Here is a 21681-nt window from a genome sequence, read left to right as displayed (position 1 = left end):
GGCTCAATTCATTGGTTTATAACTAATGTGATGTTTCGTCTAACTAATAATAAAAGTGATTATGTTAGTGTTGAACTTTATTTCTTCTTTACGTGCTGATACAAGATGTGAGGTAGGCCCAATATACAGTAAGAATCATGAGATGTTGGTTACTTGCAACTCATGCCCAAGTTCCGTCGATCGACTAGGAAGAAAATTGCATGAGGTGGTTCCTGTGAGAGTGTGACTGCGTGATCCAACAAAAGAAGTGCAACCTATGCTTTTGGGCCTGCATGGATGAGGGATCTGAGGAAACTTTGTGCACATGTGCAGTTTCTGAGACACTTTGTGCTGCATTGTCTACGGCTAAGGTGAAAGTATACACAACTAATGCTGTGTCAGAATAATAATCAAGTTTTATTTTGCGCACATTACGACAACATAAAGTAGGCTACACAGATGTAACACAACAAATGACGGAAAGCAAGGAAAGGAGATATAGCCATTGAGTCAGCTGCTCTCATTTTTTGACATGTCAGTGTCTTGCCGACAAAACAATCACGTGCTCTGGAGCGTAAATGTCGAACTGACGTCCTTTGGAACGTCGCGCAGATGTTCACTAATCGGCCACACAACCGACAAGAAGCTTCACGGTAGATAAATTGCCTTCATACTGTGTGTAGATGAGATGACTGGTCCAACTTGCACATTACCATGCACAGGGCCGGATTAACCATTAGGCTAATAAGGCTATAGCCTTAGGCCCTGGAAAAGTTCAGCCCTCAATTTTTTTAAGGTTAAATTTTTGTAAGGCTGATAGTGATGCAGATCCAGTACAGTAAGCCTACAGTTTTTGCTTAAACAAATGACTGGGTTGAGTCAATACATAAGTTATGAAGAGCCCATTTCCAAAACCACGTAGGCGCCACTTTTATCGAAATTGAGCAGGGCTTTTGAACCTGAGGGTCGCGAGGCGCTTGAAATTCTAATGTATAGTTTTTAATTCTTTTTTGCCAGAAAAGATTAAAAACTGTGATTTTTTCGCAATCGACCATTCCTCTATTTGAGGTTATTATACAGTGTCGTTTAAGCTTTCAGACCTTGTAAGGCTTTAAGTATAGGAAAGCATTCGATATTTTTCACCAAGTTTTTGTACGTTGCTTTGTGCAGACTAAAGTTAACCAGTAGGCTAACAACGCTATTGTAAAAAAGCAAAATTATGCAGAATCCTATGCAAAATATAGATTTCTCAGTATTGTTTTCAATGGCATTGCAAAAAGTTAGTGTCGGCTATTTTATTTGAAAGTTCTTTCAACAACAGGTGCACGCATTGACAAACTTGATAGTTAAAAATATGCATCACCTACCAATCAACCATCTCACTGAAATTGATTTAAATAAATCCATAAAAGATTGCAATAAATTCAACCGGTGAAAGTGCGAAAACGTAGATTACGGTATTCTCATTATTTTTTCTCTTATTATCTAGCTAAGCTTGATAGAAAATGGAAATAACAATCGGAGGAAATGTGATAGGCTAAACGCCGTAATAACATCGCAAAAAAAACGTTTTTTGTTTCGGAAGTTTACGTTGGAACAGCAAAACTAAACATAACTGGATGTCGGCATGAATCAAATTTGGTTAAATTTTGCAATATGTTTTGTTGAATACTTTTAAAGGAGGTCGTGAGACTACATTGATTGCTCTGAGGGTGTCGCCGTGGAAAAAAGGTTGAAAACTCCTGGTTTAGAGTGTCATTAGGTAGAATATTGCCATAGGTAACCATAGACACCTACTATCCATTTCTTTCTTTCCAAAATCTTTTCCATCTGCTTTAAATTTGACACTAAAAATTGCGTTTGTTTCCCAAACCAATTACGCGCCTTCATCAGCGATTTTTCTGTTATGTTTGTTTTATTCTGCAGTAAATAATTTCAATTTTTCATGTATGTATTTTTATTACTTTTTGTAGCTTGTTTTTCAAAATTAGGCCCTTCTCTAGTAAAAAGCCTTAGGCCTACAGTACCCTTAATCCGGCCCTGACCATGCACTACTAAAAATAATAAGCCATCATTTCAATACTTACTTATAAAGTCTTGTAATTGATCACAGCATCTTCTTATAATATAATACTAACATCATAAAGTCCGAATTGTCACGTGCCAAGAATATCTGAGTGCGAAGCAACTGACTACCCAAAACCACAAATCATAATCTCCCATCCAAATTTTCAAACCAAATGAACTAAGTTTTTATACATCCGAGCTATTATTATTTTTTCTTTCAAGCTGTTCAAACATATTGACAAAACGATTTTTATTTTTGAGTTAGGGGACTGGTCTAAATTGCACACTGGTCCAAGTTACACTACTTTCTCTTACTATAGGTACTTCAGCGAAATAAGTCATTGAAGCAGTCTAAGAGTCAAGGAATAATAGTTTAATTCAAGTCACTTGCATAAATAGAAATTACGGCCTATCAAAATATAACGACAGTGATCTGTCTCGATTTTGTAGTTGCAAAGTCGTGAATAATATTCTCAAGCATTTAATCTTGTTTCCATGACTACAACTTTCTTATTTATGGTGAGTCAGCATCATTTTATAACACAGGCCAAGCAAAAAGATAAAAAAATTGTGTCTGCAATGTAAGATGTGATTTGGGGTATGTTGAGGCTGCTGATTTCAAAAAGCACATCAGATATTACCCATCACATCAGGTTTTTGAGATTTTTGCATGATATTTTTTCTCATAATATTGGCTTTTAGGCGGAATTTTCTCTTACTGTTACCGCTTTATCAAGACCTTATTGCAAATTTGTCATAATCATGGAAATGATTTTCTTTTAAACATTTGGATATGTATGATGACACCATGACCATTGGAGTGACCGACTTATGTTCAGAAGGTACACTAGTCAGAAGGCCCCCTAGCTAGATGGTCCACTGGTCAAAAAAGTCACCTAGACCATCGGTCTATGGTAGACCATCCACCTTATGTACCTTGTGAGAACTGACCATAAACCACCTCTTACAGGCAGGGTTACAGTCACTTTCGCCTGAATGTTTAGTACCACTCCATGCACTTTTTGACATTTTTCGTTTTGTGAAGAATTCACCATAGCTACTGCTGAACGTAGAGATTTAAGCTTATGTGATTTAACCTATAACTCATTCTTATATATTCAGATTTTTTCATATTAGCGAGGTGTTAATTCTGTTTGTGGTGTGAATAAGTAGCAGGATGGCATCTTCAAGGAGAAACCGCGAAAATTACCCTGATGTGTTTTGTTACATAATTATGTGGCAGTTATACTGTTTCTAACCAAAGGCAAACCAAAACAAGTTTTGTGAAACAAGCATATCTTGCATACTTTAAAATTCGCCTGGGTGATCAGGATAAATCATGGGCTCCACATACTGCATGTAAAGCTTGTGTGGACACCTATGATGATAGATCAATGGAAATTCTAAATCCACTCATGGTCACAGCAGTAAACCATAATCTCTTCGTGGGAAAATTGTAATATAAGATTCCCTGATTCGTTCGTCTGTATGCAATGACCGAAAGAAACACTCTTCTGAAAACGTCTATTCAAGAATTGTATTTCTGTAAAAATAGCCACAGGCTGTCGAAATTGGAGAGCAACACCGTACGCCACTAAAACTTGTCACTACAATACAAATTACTGAAATAAAGACGGAAATTTCGTCCAAATGGTAAGCACTAAGCAAAACAGTTAAATATGCGACCAACTCTTCTAGCAACAATTTTAAGAAATGACGAGAATAGATTGCAATATTTCAAACGCAGGTAAGCAGCTTTTGTGACGTAATAATGATAAACATTATGAAACCATTTTAACAGGTGTTCAAAAGAGATTGTGCAATGCAATGCTACAGGTGCAATATTTTGAGGTGTTTTAAACGATGGTGTAATCTGCTCATTTTTAGAAATATTCCATTACGTAATACGCTAAGATTCAGTAGACCTGAACGGTTTTATGTGACGTTTGATTTATAGAGAGATTGTCCGGAACAACTCACAACATTCACGAAAATAATGCAAGCGAAAGTTTGTCCCAGAGTATCGTTTTCCAAATGTGCATGTGAATTTCCTTTTTCTGTAGAATTGAACGTATTTTTATGTGTCTATTTTATTTCATTTCTTCAATGTCATTTTTCTTTGCTGGCGCAAACATATAGCGAATGACATTACAAACACACAACTGTAGCACCAACAAAAGGAAAAGATGGCAAAACAAAAACGTTTAAAATATGCATTGGAGATTTGCACAGCCACCAAACCTACTTCTTAACACGAAAAAAATAACAATGTACTCTTGTAAAAAAATGACGTTGAACGTTTAGTGTTAGCAGATAAACTTTGAAGAATTGGGTTCAAGTTACCATACTTCAATAAAACTAAAAATTAAAAAAAAAAACAGGTCTTGAAATACCTCAATGTTTTCATTAATAATAATATTATGTTTTTATCTCTTGTGTAGACTTTAGACTTTATCGTGATGAATTTAGACTTTATCGCAGACAATGTTGACAAAAAAAGGGTTCAAATTCCTTGAAACGCCATAGTCTACCAATGTAGATCAGGAGTTGATTTTATCAATTTTTACCAAAAACAGCATTCAAATATCATAAAATCCTGATGTGATACAAAAAATCTGATGTAATTTTTTAATTCAGCACCCAAAATATACCCTAGAATGGTATTTACTATGCTGACACAAAAAGTGTGTTGGCTTGTGTATTGTGTAATCAGCACTGGTGGAAATACTCGACTTTACAATGGAGTCCTGCAACAACACTATATTAAGTCTATTTGCTTTAAATACCTCTGACTCGTCAACTCCTCTTGTATACAGCAGTGTATAAAATCGAGAAATATTCAATTTATTAACATTGTAAGTACCGGTAACGCTAAATATTGATGTTAAATACAGTTATTTAAAGATGTAACGTTAGTTATTGGTGACGCTGTATTGTATGTTTTCTCGTGTGCCTTTCAATCAAGAGACTTGTTTTGTAAATAAAGATTTTTAATCTTTTAAACCTAATGTTATTATAAATTTTAAATTAATGTTATAACTAAATGACTCCACAAATACAAAAAAGTTCAAGAATTAAATCCTGTTTATACCTGCGTAGTCTGTGGAGATACAAATGATGAGGACAAGATTCAGTGCTTGAAGTGCAAAGATTGGGTTAATGAAAATTGTGCCAAAGTTACTGGCTCCTACTTTTATTATTGTTCATAATTATTGTAACACTAGGTCATAGCTAATCATTAAATTTTCAATAACTGGTTTTATTTTTTATGATTCAGATTACACGCCCCAGTAATCCAAACTACACACCAGGTGCGTAATTTGGACCATTTAAAAAAAATTGTTGTTCAATATTATTCTGCATTTTTTCATTGTATGTGATTTGTGTGTTCTGAGCTAGTTTACAAGTGCTCAGACTGTATCTGTGAGAAAAATAATGCACATTGACGGGAAGTTGGATGAAATATGGTTATTTTTCTTTAAGGGGTTCAAAATACCTTTTCTTGTCATGCTTTGTGAAAGATAACTGCTTGTTCGAATCCACTCAACATAGATAACTGTCAATGTTATGTAGCCTACTGTTTGTACTTTGTAGTAATGGAACAAGCTCCGGCTCCGGCTAAACTCCGACCAACTTTTTCAACTCCGGTTACGAAGATAATATTGGCTCTGTGTGTGGCTGTGGCCTGTAGCCTATATGATTGTGGAGGTGTGTGTGGTTGTGGTCAAGTTCATGACCTTCGGTAAATCTAACCTATTGTATCGATGTTGTGTTGTGTAATGCAAGAATATACATGTTTGTTAAATGTAAGTGTAAGACCGAAAATGGGATGAAAGAAGTCAATAAAAAATATACAGTACTACATCGGGTGCATAGAAAACATTGCCAAATTTAAAATTTACCTAAAAGTAGACCCTTCTAAAGAAACCTAAGCATTGCCACAAAGCATCTTTTTTAAGAGGATTTACTATAGGTTTGCCATATTTAAACTGAGACGACCATCTTGTTACATCATGCCAGTTATGCCATGTGGAAGAGTAAGTTGGGTTGACGTACAGTAAAAAAATTAACCAAACATTAATGCTTTTCAACTCTGGTGCTACAGAAAAATAATAAAATTATTGTATAAAAATACACATTACAAACGAAGCAATTAGACCAAAATTGCGGTGCAAAATTTCTCGGCCATGTAATAAGAAAGCAAGAACTGGAGCATCTCTCTATAACTGGTAAAATTTTTGGAAAACGGGCACCTGGCAAACAAACACTAACTCATCCGAAACAATTTAATAACAAGGCAGAAACAATCATCTATGCAACATATCCTAGGAATACTTTTATAATAGAAACTTTTAATATAAAAACACATACTTGTTTACAATGTAGATTTTAACGATCTGTTTTAGCCTGATGCTGCGAGTTCGCTGTGGCAATAGCGAATTGCACTAGCTTTCGGAACACAGTTCCCTAGTCATGTGCCATGACGAATGGTGTTGAAGTCAGTGAGTGGTGACTTCAACCACAGTGAAGTAAGCAATGATCATGCTGCTAAAAGCGAAACTCAGCCAATTGCATAGAAACACATGTTATGCATCCGAGGCCGTCGATGCGTGGTTCAAACAAGGCAATTGAAAAAGAAAAAGAACAACGGCAGGTAATGGAACTCGCGTTGTGAACTCTGTGAGAGAATGGTGTTTGTTTTATCTTTTCCAGCTATAGTTTGCGTGTCAATTGAAGTGCTTCGGATGTCCTGATTAATCAAGATTTCCGGTCAAAATTTTAGGGATTGATAAATCAAGATGTATGAACAATTTATGATTGGCCCAAGTTGAAGTACAGGAAACTACTTCGTTCAATTCCGCAGTTAAATTTGCAGCTTGCCTTGGCAGAAATCACAGTTGCATTGCTGATTCTAAAAGAGCAATTAAAAATCAAAATCTGTAGAGTTTCAGTAAACATTCTTCGAAGATGAGAGAATGTAGCCAAGTACAAAACTTAATCTTTTTTTATCAGGGCGTTAATGTTTGTTCAATTTTATAGAGAAAACAAAATTCATCCTGCGTTGGTGATAGCCATACCTTGTTTTATTATATGATACATGTCAAATAAAGTTTGAAAAACAGCAATAAGATCTTTATTAATTTTTGTAGGAACTTTGAAAGAAAGAAAAGAAATTGGTCAAATGTGGGCTACCGTCTTTGCTTGCTCTGCACACGCTTTTGACCAGTGATAGATATCAAAACGTATGAAAAATGAACGAACAAAATTTAGAAATAAACAAAATTCCAATCGATTATAAGAAAACAAATCAATAGCTTTTTTTCCTTAATCTGAACCTTAAAACATTTGACCAGGCTAAAACTCACAATAGTATTTCAATAAAATTAATTTGCACAAAAAATTAATTTTAATTGAAATACTATTATGAGTGTTAGCCTGGTCAAATGTTTTAATGTTTAGATTAAGGAAAAAAAGCTACGGTATTGATTTGTTTTCTTAGTGATTGCTTTCTGTATTAGGTAGATCGCCCATTTGAGGAAGTGTCATAGTGCCAGATCACCTTTTCCAGTTAGTTTTTCCCACTTTTGATCAGTTGATTATAATAAACAAATCTTGGGATTGTAGATCAGCCTAGATCCAGACTAGGGCAAGGTTTCTTGACTAGCACGCAAGACTTAGTAGGAGACCTGCCGGTAAAGAGCATTGATCATAAGCTACTCCAACTGTTTTTTCACAAACGCATATAATGAAGTTGAATTCAATGTAATTATTTCTCAATGAAAGTAGTTTTTGTTAACATTTTATTTACTTTAGCTTACATTAAATTATAGAAAAGGTCATAAAGTGGATCTGTCTGACTAAAAGGAGTTAAATCGTTGCCATTTTACAGTAAATCACATGAATAATTTGATTAAAATTTCCTTTTTCTCTACACAAGAAATTCCCTAAATGTGGTTTTAAGATTTAGTCAAATGTTTCAGACTTGTAGGAAAACATACATTCTAATCAGAGGTGGGTAGTAGCGTATGCAACAGCGACACTACTTTTTTTTCCAAGGTAGCAGAGAGGCAAAACATTTGTTTTAGTCGAACTTCCACTACTTTCCAGCTTAAAATTGAAAAAAAGAATCATTTCTAGACATTTTCAAGGTAGTTGGAGTGCGTTACTTTTAAAGTGTCCAGTCACCTCTGGTTCTAATAAAACAAATTATCGAGTACAAAAACAAGATATAAAAAATTCTTAAATTTTTGTGTTTTAAAATGTAAAGACATTTGAACATCACACGGGGATTTTTCTCTATAACTGGTATTCAAACGTTGACAGTGCAAAGGAAAAAGCCATCCGAAAGTACATGAAATTTCAATCAGGAGGTGAATAATGTCGTAATTTTAGTTGAAGACCAGGAAGGTTCACATGAAAGTATTTTTACTTCAGGAAATCTGTAGGTATTGTATTGAGTAATTGACGTCCTGTTTTATGTCAAAAAACACTAAAAGAAACCAAATTGAAAAACTATTGTTCTAAACAGCTGAATGTATTTTGCGGTTCGAAGGTAAATATTAAATGGATGCCATCAAAACCCAGGAGGGACGATACACAACGACAGTTGATCAGGACAGTGTTGCCTTTTCAAAAATAGCCAATTCGTTTAACCATGCAGATAGTAAGTGGCCTGCATAATTAGTTCCTTCGTCAACCTCACAAAATAATTTAGTCTTTCCCCGAATTGGGTAAAGTGTAACACAATGGTAACCTTAAACCTTATACACACTCGTTTTTATTTTATGGTTTATTTGTGATGTCTGTGTTGGTTAGTTTATTTTTTAATAGATGTTTTCTTTTTATATTTCTATTCAATTTCAAATCGCCTCTATCTTGTAAGTAAACTCCAATTTTAAAGTGATCTTAATCTTATTGTTCTTCAAGATCAAGATCACACAAAAAAACTAATCTTCAAGATCAAGATTATATGCTGTAGCCTACCCATCTCTGGGAGTGGTTTATTTGACCGCAGACCTCTGAACGGTTTTGATAGTGCAAACTGCATGCAGACAACAGCATGAAATGGATAAATGATGCAATAAACATTAATATAATCCGGTGAAAGTTGAAAATACTAAATTACATGTATCCTATAAAAGCTTCCTACATAAACCAGATAAAAATTTAGTGAGAAATGATGTAGTTTCATGATGTGTTTTAATAAAAGACATAAAAAATTTGCTTATTCTTAAGTTGGTATATTTTTATTTTAATATTAGCCTAAATAGCCTATGGGCCCCCTCAAAAGTGAAAAACGAAAAAATACTCGTTTTTCCTTTATGCTACAATGTTATGCTATTGGAGAAAGTTGCCTGACTTCCCCCCTCCCCTCTCGGACCCTCTAAAGAGTTCAAAGTGTTTATTTCAGAATATTGCATTATTTTCTTAGTGTTTAAAGGGCAAGTGAAAAACGTTTACCCCTAAAATCCACTGCGTGCCTAATGAACTGAGTACCTAAAATCTTGTGTGCCTGATGCCGTCCATTTGATAAATAAATTATAATTGAGCAAGCGAAGCGAGTGAGAAAATTTTATAAAAAAAAATAGGCTACAAGTTTTTTTCTACGATTTTGGAGGAAACGTGATCAAGTGCTTCCCTGGATCCGTTACTGGGCCTGCTTATAGACATTGTTGCAGAAATTTAAGGCAATATGTATAAATAGCGATTGTCAAGGTAACCCCTGTAAAACATTGCCTTGACTGTTAAGTCCATCATTAGGCATGTAGCCTAAGAAGTTTTATTTTCTTGTTTTTTATTAGTTTAATCTGTGCAATAATTTTACATGTATTTTTGTTTTAGTCATTTTTTAATTTTTTTAAACTTTCTGCAAAATTTTCTGTGCTTAGCTAAAGGAATTTATTTCATTCTAATGATATCGTAAGTAAAAATGATTGAAACACAGGTGTAGAAAACTGAAAACACGCTTGTTATTTTACTTAAAAGGATTCATGTATTTAACTCACAGCAACATCTAAGGAAAAAGAAGAATTTCTAGTCGATGACAAGTTCAGCAAAACTGGCTATAGCTCACTGAATGAGGCTAAAAAGAGTAAGAACTTCGTTCATTTGACCAGCAATGATGGAGCAATGCTCTAGTTTGGAAAAAAATGATGACACAATTTTGTAATGTAATCGCTTATATCAACTTAATCATGAAGATCTAAAGGTTTTCATGCTTTTCTTGTGCAATAATCGTAAACAAAGCTGCAAAGACTAACGAGGATTTCAGTAAGTTTCTTTTCCTTACGTGCTCCTTATCACACCACGTTGTAGGCTAGGCTACACGGGACTTCGCAATGCAAAGGACATAGATTAACTTTACTACTTCCCGAGCTTTTATTGTTAGCAGAGAACGGTTTCATGTTTCAGGCGATGGAAAATGGAATTCCTTGAAGGCTGTATTGATTATTGTTGTCGTCATAATCGCTATCATCGGCTTCAGTCTTGGTCTCGTTGCTGTGATTAAGCCTCCTTCTGCCCTTAAGGTATGGTGTCCAGGGCGTTGACAGGGGGTCTAGGTGGTACTTTTGGACCCGGGCCCGGAATATTTAAGGGGCCCGGATTGAAAAAATTCCCGCGATTTGAAACATTATCAAGATCTGAATATAATCATATCTAAAGGAATTGCCATCACAGATTAAAACAGCCAGTTCAGGCGTCAGATAGTAAAGTACCAGGCCCCCTTCTGGGTACCAGACCCACTTCAGCTCTCTGGTGGTGAAATAGCCACTTCAGTCACCAAACAGTAAAATAAGACTTTAGTCTAGTATACTGATTTCTCTAACCACAAATATTTAGTAATATAACCGGAAACACGAATTTCAAAATAAACAGGCTAATGTTTGTATAAACTCAAAAACTGAAATGGTACAGGTAAGAAGGCTGTTATCCCTATTTCTGCTCTAAAAATTACACCAAGACCGCTTTTAAGATTGCAGCAATCAGCAAATGTTTGACCTAGACCCAAAAACTTTTCACAAATCAAATTGAAAACTTTCTGACCATCTGCATGCACTAACTTTACTGCAAATTCTCTTCGAGCCTAGAATGACCAGTGAAACATCAATGGAATCGGGAAGTAATACTCTAGGGCCTTGTGACAAATAAAAGTTCAAAAAAGCAACCGCTAGATTGAGATAGTAAGTTTTGCGGTTTAGGAAATTTTAAGATTGCGCAAGATTTGTTAAACGACCATGCTTAAACGACATCAATAAAATACGACATCAATAAAAGTTTGTAACCTACACAACCTTTATCTTCATAACATTGTCGATGAAAGGGGCCCGAAAATAAATTGGTACAGGGCCCGAGAAATCCTGTCAACGGCCCTGACGGTGTCACAATAACACAATCAAATATCACACAATTTGTGCATAAATAATGAAAAAGGCAATATAACGCAAGAGAACAACTGCACGCCCAGCAAGCTGATGCAAGAGAGAGGCCCAATTACGGATCCATAGGATGCACTGCCAAATAATTATAAATTCAAGACAAATGTACGACTAGTCCAATTGATGTCAAGTTATCTTGTTGTGTATCGCGATTTCGAATAATAAATTCTCTTCAGCACAACTTTATAACAGGCATAGTAAAATCTTCAGTAGGTCAGTTTAAGAATGCAGCAGTTAAGTTTAGAAAGAAATCAACAATAGTGTTTTTCGGATACCGAAAAACACTATTGTTGATTTCTTTCTAAACTTAACTGCTGCATTCTTAAACTGACCTACTGAAGATTTTACTATGCCTGTTATAAAGTTGTGCTGAAGAGAATTTATTATTCGAAATCGCGATACACAACAAGATAACTTGACATCAATTGGACTAATTTGTGCATAATTTGGCTTTTTTAAATAAATATGAGCAATATAAATAAATGTTTCTTCATAGAACCCATTGTTACGTTTCAGTATCATTTTGTACTTACTAAGTGCCACTGCCACGAGACTAAAAGGAGTTTTGGTGATTAGCTGAGACTTAGTAGGCTACAATAAATTGTGTCTGTGTGTAATCTATTGGAGTGTGGGTGTATCTATGTTAACCAGAGGAATACAAGTACAACAATGATGGTCTAGTGTTGTAGCGATTGAAGTATCGCGACCGTTCCATATTTTAAGCTGATTATCTTCTTTCGATAGGCTACTAAGCATGTAATAACGTTTGCGTTTTGTCGTTTTTACCTTTTTTATGCCTCTGCTATGTTTGGCTTGTATTGTTTTTCGTTGTGATGGTCAAAAATGAACACAATGAAATAAAAAAATAAAAAAACTGAGTAGATGATGAACTAGTAGATAAGCCTTTACACTAAAATATTGGTAGTAGCATATATATGCTGTATTTGAATACATATTTTACTCTATTTGGATAAGGCCCTTCTGATGATCCTCCTTTTAGGTGAAACAGGTTGTCAAGGGTTTAACTAGTAGGAACTATATTTGACTTTATACTGTACGTGGATAGTTATAATAATAGGGCGTAAGGCTGTTTTGAAACGAGTTTTTGCGGTAGGAACAAAATCAAGACAACGACCAATTTCTGAAACAAAAGATTTGCAACTTTGCAGTAGCCTATGTTTAAAATGTTGTGCTGAACACTTAAAAGCTTAACCCTATCTCATCTGTAGCGACACAGGGCTTTATGAGGACGCCTCACTCTAGTAGTGAAATATTTCTCAGAAGGAAATATGCTAGAAATGTGAAATTTCTTGACTTTTAGTTTTTGTTCTTTGCGAATTTTCTAAACCTACACTGGTCAATTTTCTACCTTCCTGCCTTTCACAATAAGCATTTCGTCTCAGGTGGCTAGACATTTTCGTGCAATGCTAGATGTATTTAATATATAATTTAATGTAAGTGCAATATAAATGTTAGTGCAATTACTTTGACATGTAAAAATGCCCAAAAATGCCTTATATTTATGAGCAAAAGTAATTTTTTGTTTAGTTTAGCATTACTTTATGTCATAATTCAAAAATTTCAATTTTGAAGCTATTTTTGGGAAAGTAGAATGAAAACCGACTTTCTGACGTCTTTTCATCTCAAACACTTTATTCCAATAAATTTGTTGGGTAAATTTTTTATTTCTATACGCACAATACACATGGCTATTAGGCATATCTTGTAAAATATTTTGGCTCTGTTATTTTTATAGCTCCCGTTATTAACGATTAATTAGCACGGTGCTAAGATAGCCGGTGACGTGCTTTCGACGTACGAAAACAGCTCGTATTAAGACAGGATTAAACATTGGGAAATAATTGTTTCGTTCCTAATTCAAACCCAACAATATTTTCGTTTCAAATGTTACAAAACCAAATCAAAAACTTTTTATCAAAACTTAACAGTTTAATATTTTGAAATTTGGCTATTTCAAAATAAGTCTGTTTTGGATAGTTCTACTAATTTACCCATAGCTTCTATAATGGTTTTGTGTGATATTTGTTTTCAATAGTGCCTAAAATGCATTATACTGTACAGTAGGCTATATGAGAAAACTATTTTCATTAATCTGAAGTTCTAAACAAACCGAAGTAGGTCTATTTCGTTGCAAACCTTATGATTTTAGGATAATATTGCATAGGCTACAGGTATGTTTGAAATTTGAAGAATGAGGTATTGTTCAAACGTATCTTTTAATTTCAGATTCTGACTGACACACAAACCGAGCTATCAGCATTGAGACAAAGTAGGCTATGCCCACGCAAGCATGCAACTTGTTATTCAATTAAAAAATTAGAACGATTGTTTATTTTAGATTTTAGAAATGGCGCAATGAAAAGATTTTAAGCTTGCACTGATCTAATGCAAATTTGTATTTCATTGCTTTTTTCTTAACAATAAACCAATATTTATTGTATTGGAACGGATCGGATCTGAAATATTTGTTTCTGCAGGCAATATCAAACTGAAAGAAAACTTCGAAAACCTCATCATGAACTTTCAAAACTTAAGTGCAAGACTTACTAACTCATCGAGTGAGTAGGCAAAAAAGGACTTAATGGTTTTGAATGTAGGCTAATATGTAATTGTAAGCATTTTTAAAAACAATCATCACTTTTTTTCATTGTTAGTTTCTTCCGCATTACTAGTAGCCTATATTAACTGGAGTTCTTGGTGGAATTAAATCTCACTAATTTTAAGAAGTGGTGAGATTTTAAGACCAAAAGTAATTCAAGTTGAATAGTTGATCGATGACAACTTTATAGCTACTCAGATGAAGTGAGCGCCTGTGCGAGCGACTAAACTAGAGCAAGATTCCGTGTTTGTATAGCAAGCCAAATCATGCTTGAAGGTGGTCACGAAGGTTGGCTTCTTTGCCTTCAAATCAACATAATTCAGGCCTTCGCGAGTGTCAGCTTTCTTGCAGACAGACGTGTAGCCTACTTGAGAAGTTCGCGCGGTCCCAACACCGGCCGTCCTTCATCATCACCCCAAAATTCGTGGCTCCTGTCCCGAGTTCACCAGTTAAGCGAGACTTCAACAAAGCCGATTGGAATCAACACAGCTTCTTGACCAACGAGTCTACTGCAAAGTTATCACAATCTGAAATGTGCAACGTAGACGAGACAAACCAGAACTTCTGCAGCACTATAATATCTGCGTCTAAGGCCACCATACTTCGTGAGCTACATACCTCTCGAGCCAGCTACATACCATGCTGAAACTCTAAGTGCGAGACTATCGCTCCTACCTAAATGCCATACCTGATACTGCTTCTAACACCGCCGCCGCCAGATTACTTGAGCAGCTGGATGCAAAGAAGCTTGAGCGATGAAACGAAGCCATCCAAACCATCAACTTCTCACATTCAAGCTGCAATGCATGAAGCATCATCAACAACCTCACTGGGCGCTCAGCAAAACTCCTCTTGCTAGTGTCCCGTGTCTGCAAATGCCATCGCTTTCCAGTTAGTGCAGAACGGGATCTACAAGACAAAGGACCGCAAGGTATGCCACCTTGTCGCAAAGGAAGTGTCTGCCCTAAGGCAATTGGAAACACCACCAGATGAAACAATATCCGAAGATTTCATCTCAGAGGAGTTCACCAAGACGCCTAAAAAATGGCGTCCCACAGGGATCAGTCCTGGCTCGACTTTTCTTTCACATCTGCAGTCTACACACCAATGGTTCTCAACCTTTTATGGCGCGGGAGCCAAATTCAAAACGTAAATTTGGTAAAGGGACACAAGAAAAAAAAGTCATAAAACAGCATATCACTGTAAAACACAAACAAAGCATATTAATGAGAAACTTGATTTTGGCTTTGACTTTTAATGAGTTTCCTAAAATGAGGGGTAATCTCAGAAATGCAGTACGCAAAAGCTGAGTAAGGTGATCGTTTATCAGTTGGTCACAAGGTTTGGTTTAAATTCCAACAATTTTTCTGAAAAAAGCTTCACACACGTAGCCTATGTTGAACCAAATACAGAGGTATTTTTCAGTGCATTGGCTATTAAGTTAGAATACTTTCCTCCTGGAACTCGACGCTAACTCGATGGAACTCGAGACTCTAAAAGATGATCACATTGGAATGCTTGTATCAGCTCCGCATCTGACTGCAAGTCTAGCCTATCCAGCTAAAAATCATCGAGGGGATAGAACCATGAAGAACCTTTTGAGACATGCAGCACGGATTAACCACCGAATGGCAGCAAACATAAGCACGTCTGCATATAGACATCATCAATATATCCCAGGAGTTGCTTCAACTTTTAAAGGTTAAGGGCATTTGTAAGAATCCAATTTAATGTTGTTACGATTTCAATCACATTAGACATCTTCAGTGACTTAGCAACTATATTTTCTTGATGTCCAATGCAATGGTGCCACATTACAGAAAAAGATTATCCTCTTCACACCATCTGTTAACGAGTCCATAAAGACCTTGATTTTTCCTTAACACGAAAGGACATTCGTGTGTTGAACACACCTTTGACATCTCTAAATGTGATTCAAGAAGACTTGCACGAAATTCTCGAAACATATAGCTTACCTATCTCTTTTGTTGTGTCGCGAATAGAATGCAAAGCGAAAAATTGCATGCAAATGAGTCTGGCGTAACTTCCCTGGTAAACACAGCTAATTGCTCTGTATTCCTAATGTCATTTGTGACGTCAAGTGCAGTAGAGCAGTATACACAATCTCTCGACTTATCACGAAGCTGGTCATGCAGGTCACTAGACATGCATTCTACTCGTCGAGTAAATATTTTCTTTATTTTAAATAACGCTTTTGCTGCATTGATGAGGGCCACAGTAAGAATGGTTGAGAGCAGCATGCAGCCCAATAGGCTGCGGTTAAAAATCACTAGCCTCCACCCACACTCCAATCACTCCAATCACTAACCACACTCCAATCACTAACCTTCCGAGCACAGTCTCCGTAAAATATGTATACGCGGACGACCTGGCGATTCTCCACTCCACAAAGTTGTGAGAAAGCCTAGAAGACACTCTGAGCCAGGACAAAAAAAAAACCTTCTCGGCTTATCTCCAGAAATGTTGACTAAAACTCAGCGAAACCAAAACTGTCGCAGCAGATTCCATATACATAACTGGGAAGCTGATCGTGAGCTAAATGTTCTGACCAACGGAAAATCACTGTCCTTCTTCCCCGAATTAAAATATCTCGGACTCGGAGTGATGTTAGACAGATCGCTCACGTACCGCCACCATTTTATGTCACTGCGTAAGAAACTTTCATCGCGAGCTGCGTTGCTCCAGCGCTTGGCAGGCTCTAGCTGGAGAGCGAGGGCTGACACTTTGCGTATAGCAGCCCTCGCTGTTTGGTGCAGCAGTGCTTACTGGCACAACATCGACACTGCCATCAACAGCGCTCTACGCACAGTGACCGGGTGCCTGCATCCCACACCATTGGACAACTTTCTCATTCTTGCTGACATCCAACCAGCTGAGCTTTGTCACGAAGAAGCCACTCTGTCGCTCAGTTGATGAGCATTGAAGCCCAACGATCTTCTCCATTCCAAGATCTCTGCTCTCCTAACAAAGCACCCCGTCGACTAAAATCTAGACACTCATTCGTGCCAGCCGCTCAACTTCTGATCAACAGCTGATGAACAAAACATGTCTGCGGCTAATTGGGCGGACCATAAATGGAACTCTCAATTTAAATAAAGCACCATCAGACTCCATTCGTTCATCCCCTATGCTGACACCCATCCCACCGGCCTGACACTACAACGACAGGCGTGATTGCGCCTCAACCGTCTTCATATACGGACATCGGGCTTTTCCGTTCAACCATGCACCAACGGGAAATGGCTTTTTCCTCTACTCGTGAATGTGGCTCTGAGGAAAGGACCGCAGGTCACATCATCAACGATTGCACCATCTTCAAGCCACGTAATGGAGTGGAAGGTCTGTGTCTCTAGGATGATAAAACAAAAGACTGGTTGCTCTCTAGTAGCCTTCCAACTTATTCTGGAAAAACCGTAATCTGAGGTGGTAAAAAGATAGACCCTCGCCCCCAGAGGCTCACACGACGACGACGACGAAGACGAACATAATTCGAATCAAAGTCGCCATACAAGACGATTCAGCGAAATTATTCATAGCTCAGCCAGCAAATCAGTCCCTAGTTTACGTTGGCTCAACGTCAGCAGACGGTTAAAATTACAAAAATGGACGACGCATCCAAACCGAGAATGCAAAATCCGTTATTTTTGCATTAATTCAACGACTACAGACGTTGAATCGATGTAAAAATGATGGATTTTGATTTCTGGTATAACAACACATAATATTTCTGAATTGCAACTCCACACAGGTTTTACAACAAAATCATTTCAGCTGCACAATATCAGGGAGCCACAATGTTAAATAAAGCAACAAGGTTATGGCTGAAATACCAAATGAATGTAGAACCAAAGAGTCATGATGGTCAGCTGCATAGCCGAGTAGTGACAGTCCTGCTTGACGCTAGAAATGACGCCGGTTTGACACCACTCAAAAGCAAGAAGATGTGTCTTTGGCAAGCGACATAGCTGAAGGTGAACACAAAGATTGGCTTTGTCTTCGGGTCCACAATCTAAATTTTCACATACCGGGCATAAAGTCTGGATACGACAAAAAATAAAACAACATTTTATTCATTGTGTGCAACCCGATGGTTGGCAACTTTTGGAGGGATGGTGCGTTTCTAGTTTCTGATAGTGCTGTAAATTTTTACCATAGAAATAAAACGTTTTTTTTTACAGGCTACCTATTTAAAAGTAAAAGCTTTAAGTAAAAACAACCAGCAATTTTACGTTATAAACGACACCGAAGTGGGTTTTCAACCTTCGCATGATCAACACAATGAATAAAGAACAGAAAAATATAAACAATAAAGGTTGTTAGATGCGATTGTTCAACCAACATGTTGCAATACGTCGGTGGGTGTGCAAATTGAATTTTGGAGTGTACGCTTGAGCAACGCATTCTAAGGACTGCTCTCCATTCTGCACCACCTAGTGGATAGAATAATTCCTTGGCAACAAGACTTCAACAATCGGAAACTTCACTGTCAATCTCCATAACCGGCCCTGGGTCAAACGCCTCTACAAGCATGCGAAACTACCAGGAATAACCTATCAAGGTTTTGTCACTCCGAGGATAAAGATTCAAAACCAAACCAAGCGAATTTATTTTGGTTGGTAAACATGATGCATGATATTTTACATGAAATAATATGAGAAGATATTCAACTCAACGTTAAATATATCACCTCCACAGTTACAACAACACTACAGGCTGAACCTGGTTGGTACACCCCAAACAATGGATACCAGTACAAGTTGAACAGTGGATACCAGACTTGGAACGACAGCAGGAAATGGTGCATGAGAATAGGGGGAGACCTTGCCACCGTTGGAATGAGAGACTATAGCACGCGCTTGTGAGTATTGTGGCCATGTGGATGTCCATCTGAGAATCTCATTTTTGTTTTTAACCAAAAAGCGTAATTAACCTTGACAACTGATGTTCATAAACTAAAATAGGCTACGTTATTTTAATCTCGAAAAAAAATAGCAAAATGAAAATCTAATTAGATTTGAAATAATTGTCATTTGGTTAGCTTTACTGGCTAAAGCAAAGTAAGTGAAGTTTTCTTTCGCGTAATTTGCTTATGCATATTTTAACGCCAATTAATTTTACTGCCGTTAAAATCAGCCCACTCCTGCTTGGAAGTGGTCTAGGGCTCCACGACTTTGACCTCAGTAAGGTATTTTAGTCATGCACGTAATTGACATGTTGGAGTAATTTGTTGATTCTTCAGTAGCCATCAATATCCTTCCTGAATCCATTCAGTACAGAACTTGCTAATGAAAGCGGGCTTCAAAATTTGTGACCTGATCAAAAACATATACAATGAATGTCCTTCTTCCACAACCTTTACAAACTACAAAACAGATTGTAGCGCCCTTTCGAACAAGGCTTTACATGGAGACAATGATTATAAAGTACCAACCAGCACATGAATGTTATAATTGTAGTTCAATAATATAGAGTACCGTAGTAGCCAATACTGCTAGCCCAATTTGTTTACGTCACATTAATTCTTAACGTTTTCATTTCACGGCACACTAATCTGTTAATCTCTTTATAAGTGACACAAATATATCGATTCAAATAAACTAGACTAGAGCAATAACATTTTCAATACCAATAACATTTTTAATTTCTTCAAATGGGATTAATTTATATTTCTTAGGACCATAGGAAGACTTTTGCTGATAGATAAGCAGCCAGCTTGGGTGGGTTTGCACGACATCACGCTGGAGGGAAGATTTGAATGGATCGACGGCGTGATGGCAACATATAGCAATGCTCTTTGGATCAAAGGACAACCAAACAGTTACGCAGGAAATGAGGATTGTGGTAACATTCGGGCAACGGCCAACCCTCTCTGCGGCATGAATGACTCTTCGTGTTCGAGTAGATTGCATGGGATTTGTGAAAAAACCCTGATTTGAAACTGACACATAAAACGAAACCTTGTTTATTTTTGAATATTTGTCAATGTGATTGCAGTTTATTTTTCACACATTTGCCATTTTTTGTCACATTATGATTTTCACAAAAGAAATTGGAATAATGTACTTCGGTGTTTCTCAACATTTTTCGGTGTCACTAATTTGGAAAAAGTCCTAACCTGCGATCCAACAAATTTGTAAAGACTCGTGTTGACGAAGCTTGATTCAACAATCATGGGAAAATTTACATGAGAAAATGATCAAATTTCGAAAGAGTTAACGAATCAAACGTTTGCATTTTTATTGTTGCGGTTAATGCTATATTGTCAGCTATGGTGGAAAAGCCTGCAATGCACAAATAGCCTATGACAAAGAAATATCACGGGACTTGTCAAAGTTCCGCAATGTCGTTTTCGCAAGCTTATTTACGATTTACTGCTATTTAAAAGGAAGTAGAGGTAAAGTGAGATACAATGTTACATGCGACTTTGTGACGAAACTACTAAAGTACACCGTGACCTATACAATACATCCTATCATGTAAGTAACGCGTCAGATGATGCACAATTGCAGTCTTGACCATCCTAAAAAGTTTGGGCCGAGTTGAGTTTATAAAGTGGATGTTCTAAAGAAAAAACGTGTTTTTAAGTCCTTGATTAAAATTTAACAGTAGGCTACAGGTAGCAAATGTTTTATAGTGAGAGACTATTTGTTTTAGTCCGCTTGTAGTTAATGGCACATGTTTTTCTAAAAATAAGGCCAAATTTATTGGCCTATTAAAAGTACTACAGTTGTTTTTGAGCATGCAAACGAGTTACAATGGCGGGGCAAGTTGTGGCACATTTGATGAGGTTATTTGTTGCAGTGTCACAATTTGCCCCAATTTTTAGAAATTTGGTACAAATTTAGTACAATCTAGTACAATGAGGTAAATCTGGCATACCTAACAGTTAAATCAGTAGTTTTGCGTGTGTTGGATAACAAGATCTAAGACTGGCTGCTTCTGAATGACCTCTGAGAGTAGCCTACTTAAACAACTTTTAGCATTTTTCACCTAGTTTAAAAGTTGATGATACTTGTTTCATTCCTTTAATTTAATGGAGTCAGATAGTCAAATTAGTTAGAATATCCATCAGGCAGACAGAATTTCATTAGACAGCTAATTGACAATCCTCAATAAAACCTTACACGTAAAATAAACAAATTACCACATCATGTCTTATTTCTATTGCGAAGAGAGATGTTTGTTTTATTTGCCTTCCTGATAGGCTAAGAGTCGAGAAAGCGAAACACATTTACATAAAAATCAAAATATAGTAATAGAAAGGTCTGGCGAAGTGTTAATTTATAAAAAAGAGGAATAATACAGTTCAGTAACGTTACATTTGTGTTATGGTTATTGCCTTATAGTGCTAGTGCATCACGTGCGCTTGATTACGTCGTGCCGCCCAGTGGCTGTGACTAGGCCTAGTTCGTAATTATTGCAGCTGGTGGTATCCACTACACAATGATTTGTCACTTTGTACACATAGCTCTAGGCTACTCGTGTTCCTCTTTTCAATTCCTTTACTTTTGTAGGTTTCTGTAACTGTTCTGCACTCCCCACCAGCGTAACAAAAAC

At 36.7% G+C, this 21681-nt stretch overlaps 1 protein-coding gene across 1 annotated transcript; it reads left to right on the top strand.

Annotated features, from left to right (window-relative positions):
- Positions 1-8500: 8500 nt before the first annotated feature.
- On the top strand, positions 8501-20645 carry LOC145767413 (uncharacterized). The gene is made up of 7 exons (XM_082579230.1): positions 8501-8710; positions 10055-10138; positions 10459-10574; positions 13731-13773; positions 13982-14062; positions 18820-18982; positions 19799-20645. The coding sequence occupies exons 1-7, from the start codon at positions 8611-8613 to the stop codon at positions 20058-20060; spliced, it is 849 nt and encodes a 282-aa protein (XP_082435356.1). The 5' UTR covers positions 8501-8610; the 3' UTR covers positions 20061-20645.
- Positions 20646-21681: the final 1036 nt, after the last annotated feature.

This window comes from Aplidium turbinatum, chromosome 3, assembly GCF_918807975.1.
Source record: "Aplidium turbinatum chromosome 3, kaAplTurb1.1, whole genome shotgun sequence".
Lineage (NCBI taxonomy): Eukaryota > Metazoa > Chordata > Ascidiacea > Aplousobranchia > Polyclinidae > Aplidium > Aplidium turbinatum.
This window is presented reverse-complemented; position numbering and strand designations above follow the sequence as displayed.

What these genes read in the sequence shown, in the direction of transcription:
- LOC145767413 (XM_082579230.1), top strand. Translation starts at nt 8,611, where the DNA reads ATGGATGCCATCAAAACCCAGGAGGGACGATACACAACGACAGTTGAT. An exon ending in ACTGAATGAGGCTAAAAAGA is followed by an intron (nt 10,139 to 10,458) that starts GTAAGAACTTCG and finishes TTCATGTTTCAG; the next exon opens with GCGATGGAAAATGGAATTCC. An exon ending in GCTATCAGCATTGAGACAAA is followed by an intron (nt 13,774 to 13,981) that starts GTAGGCTATGCC and finishes TTGTTTCTGCAG; the next exon opens with GCAATATCAAACTGAAAGAA.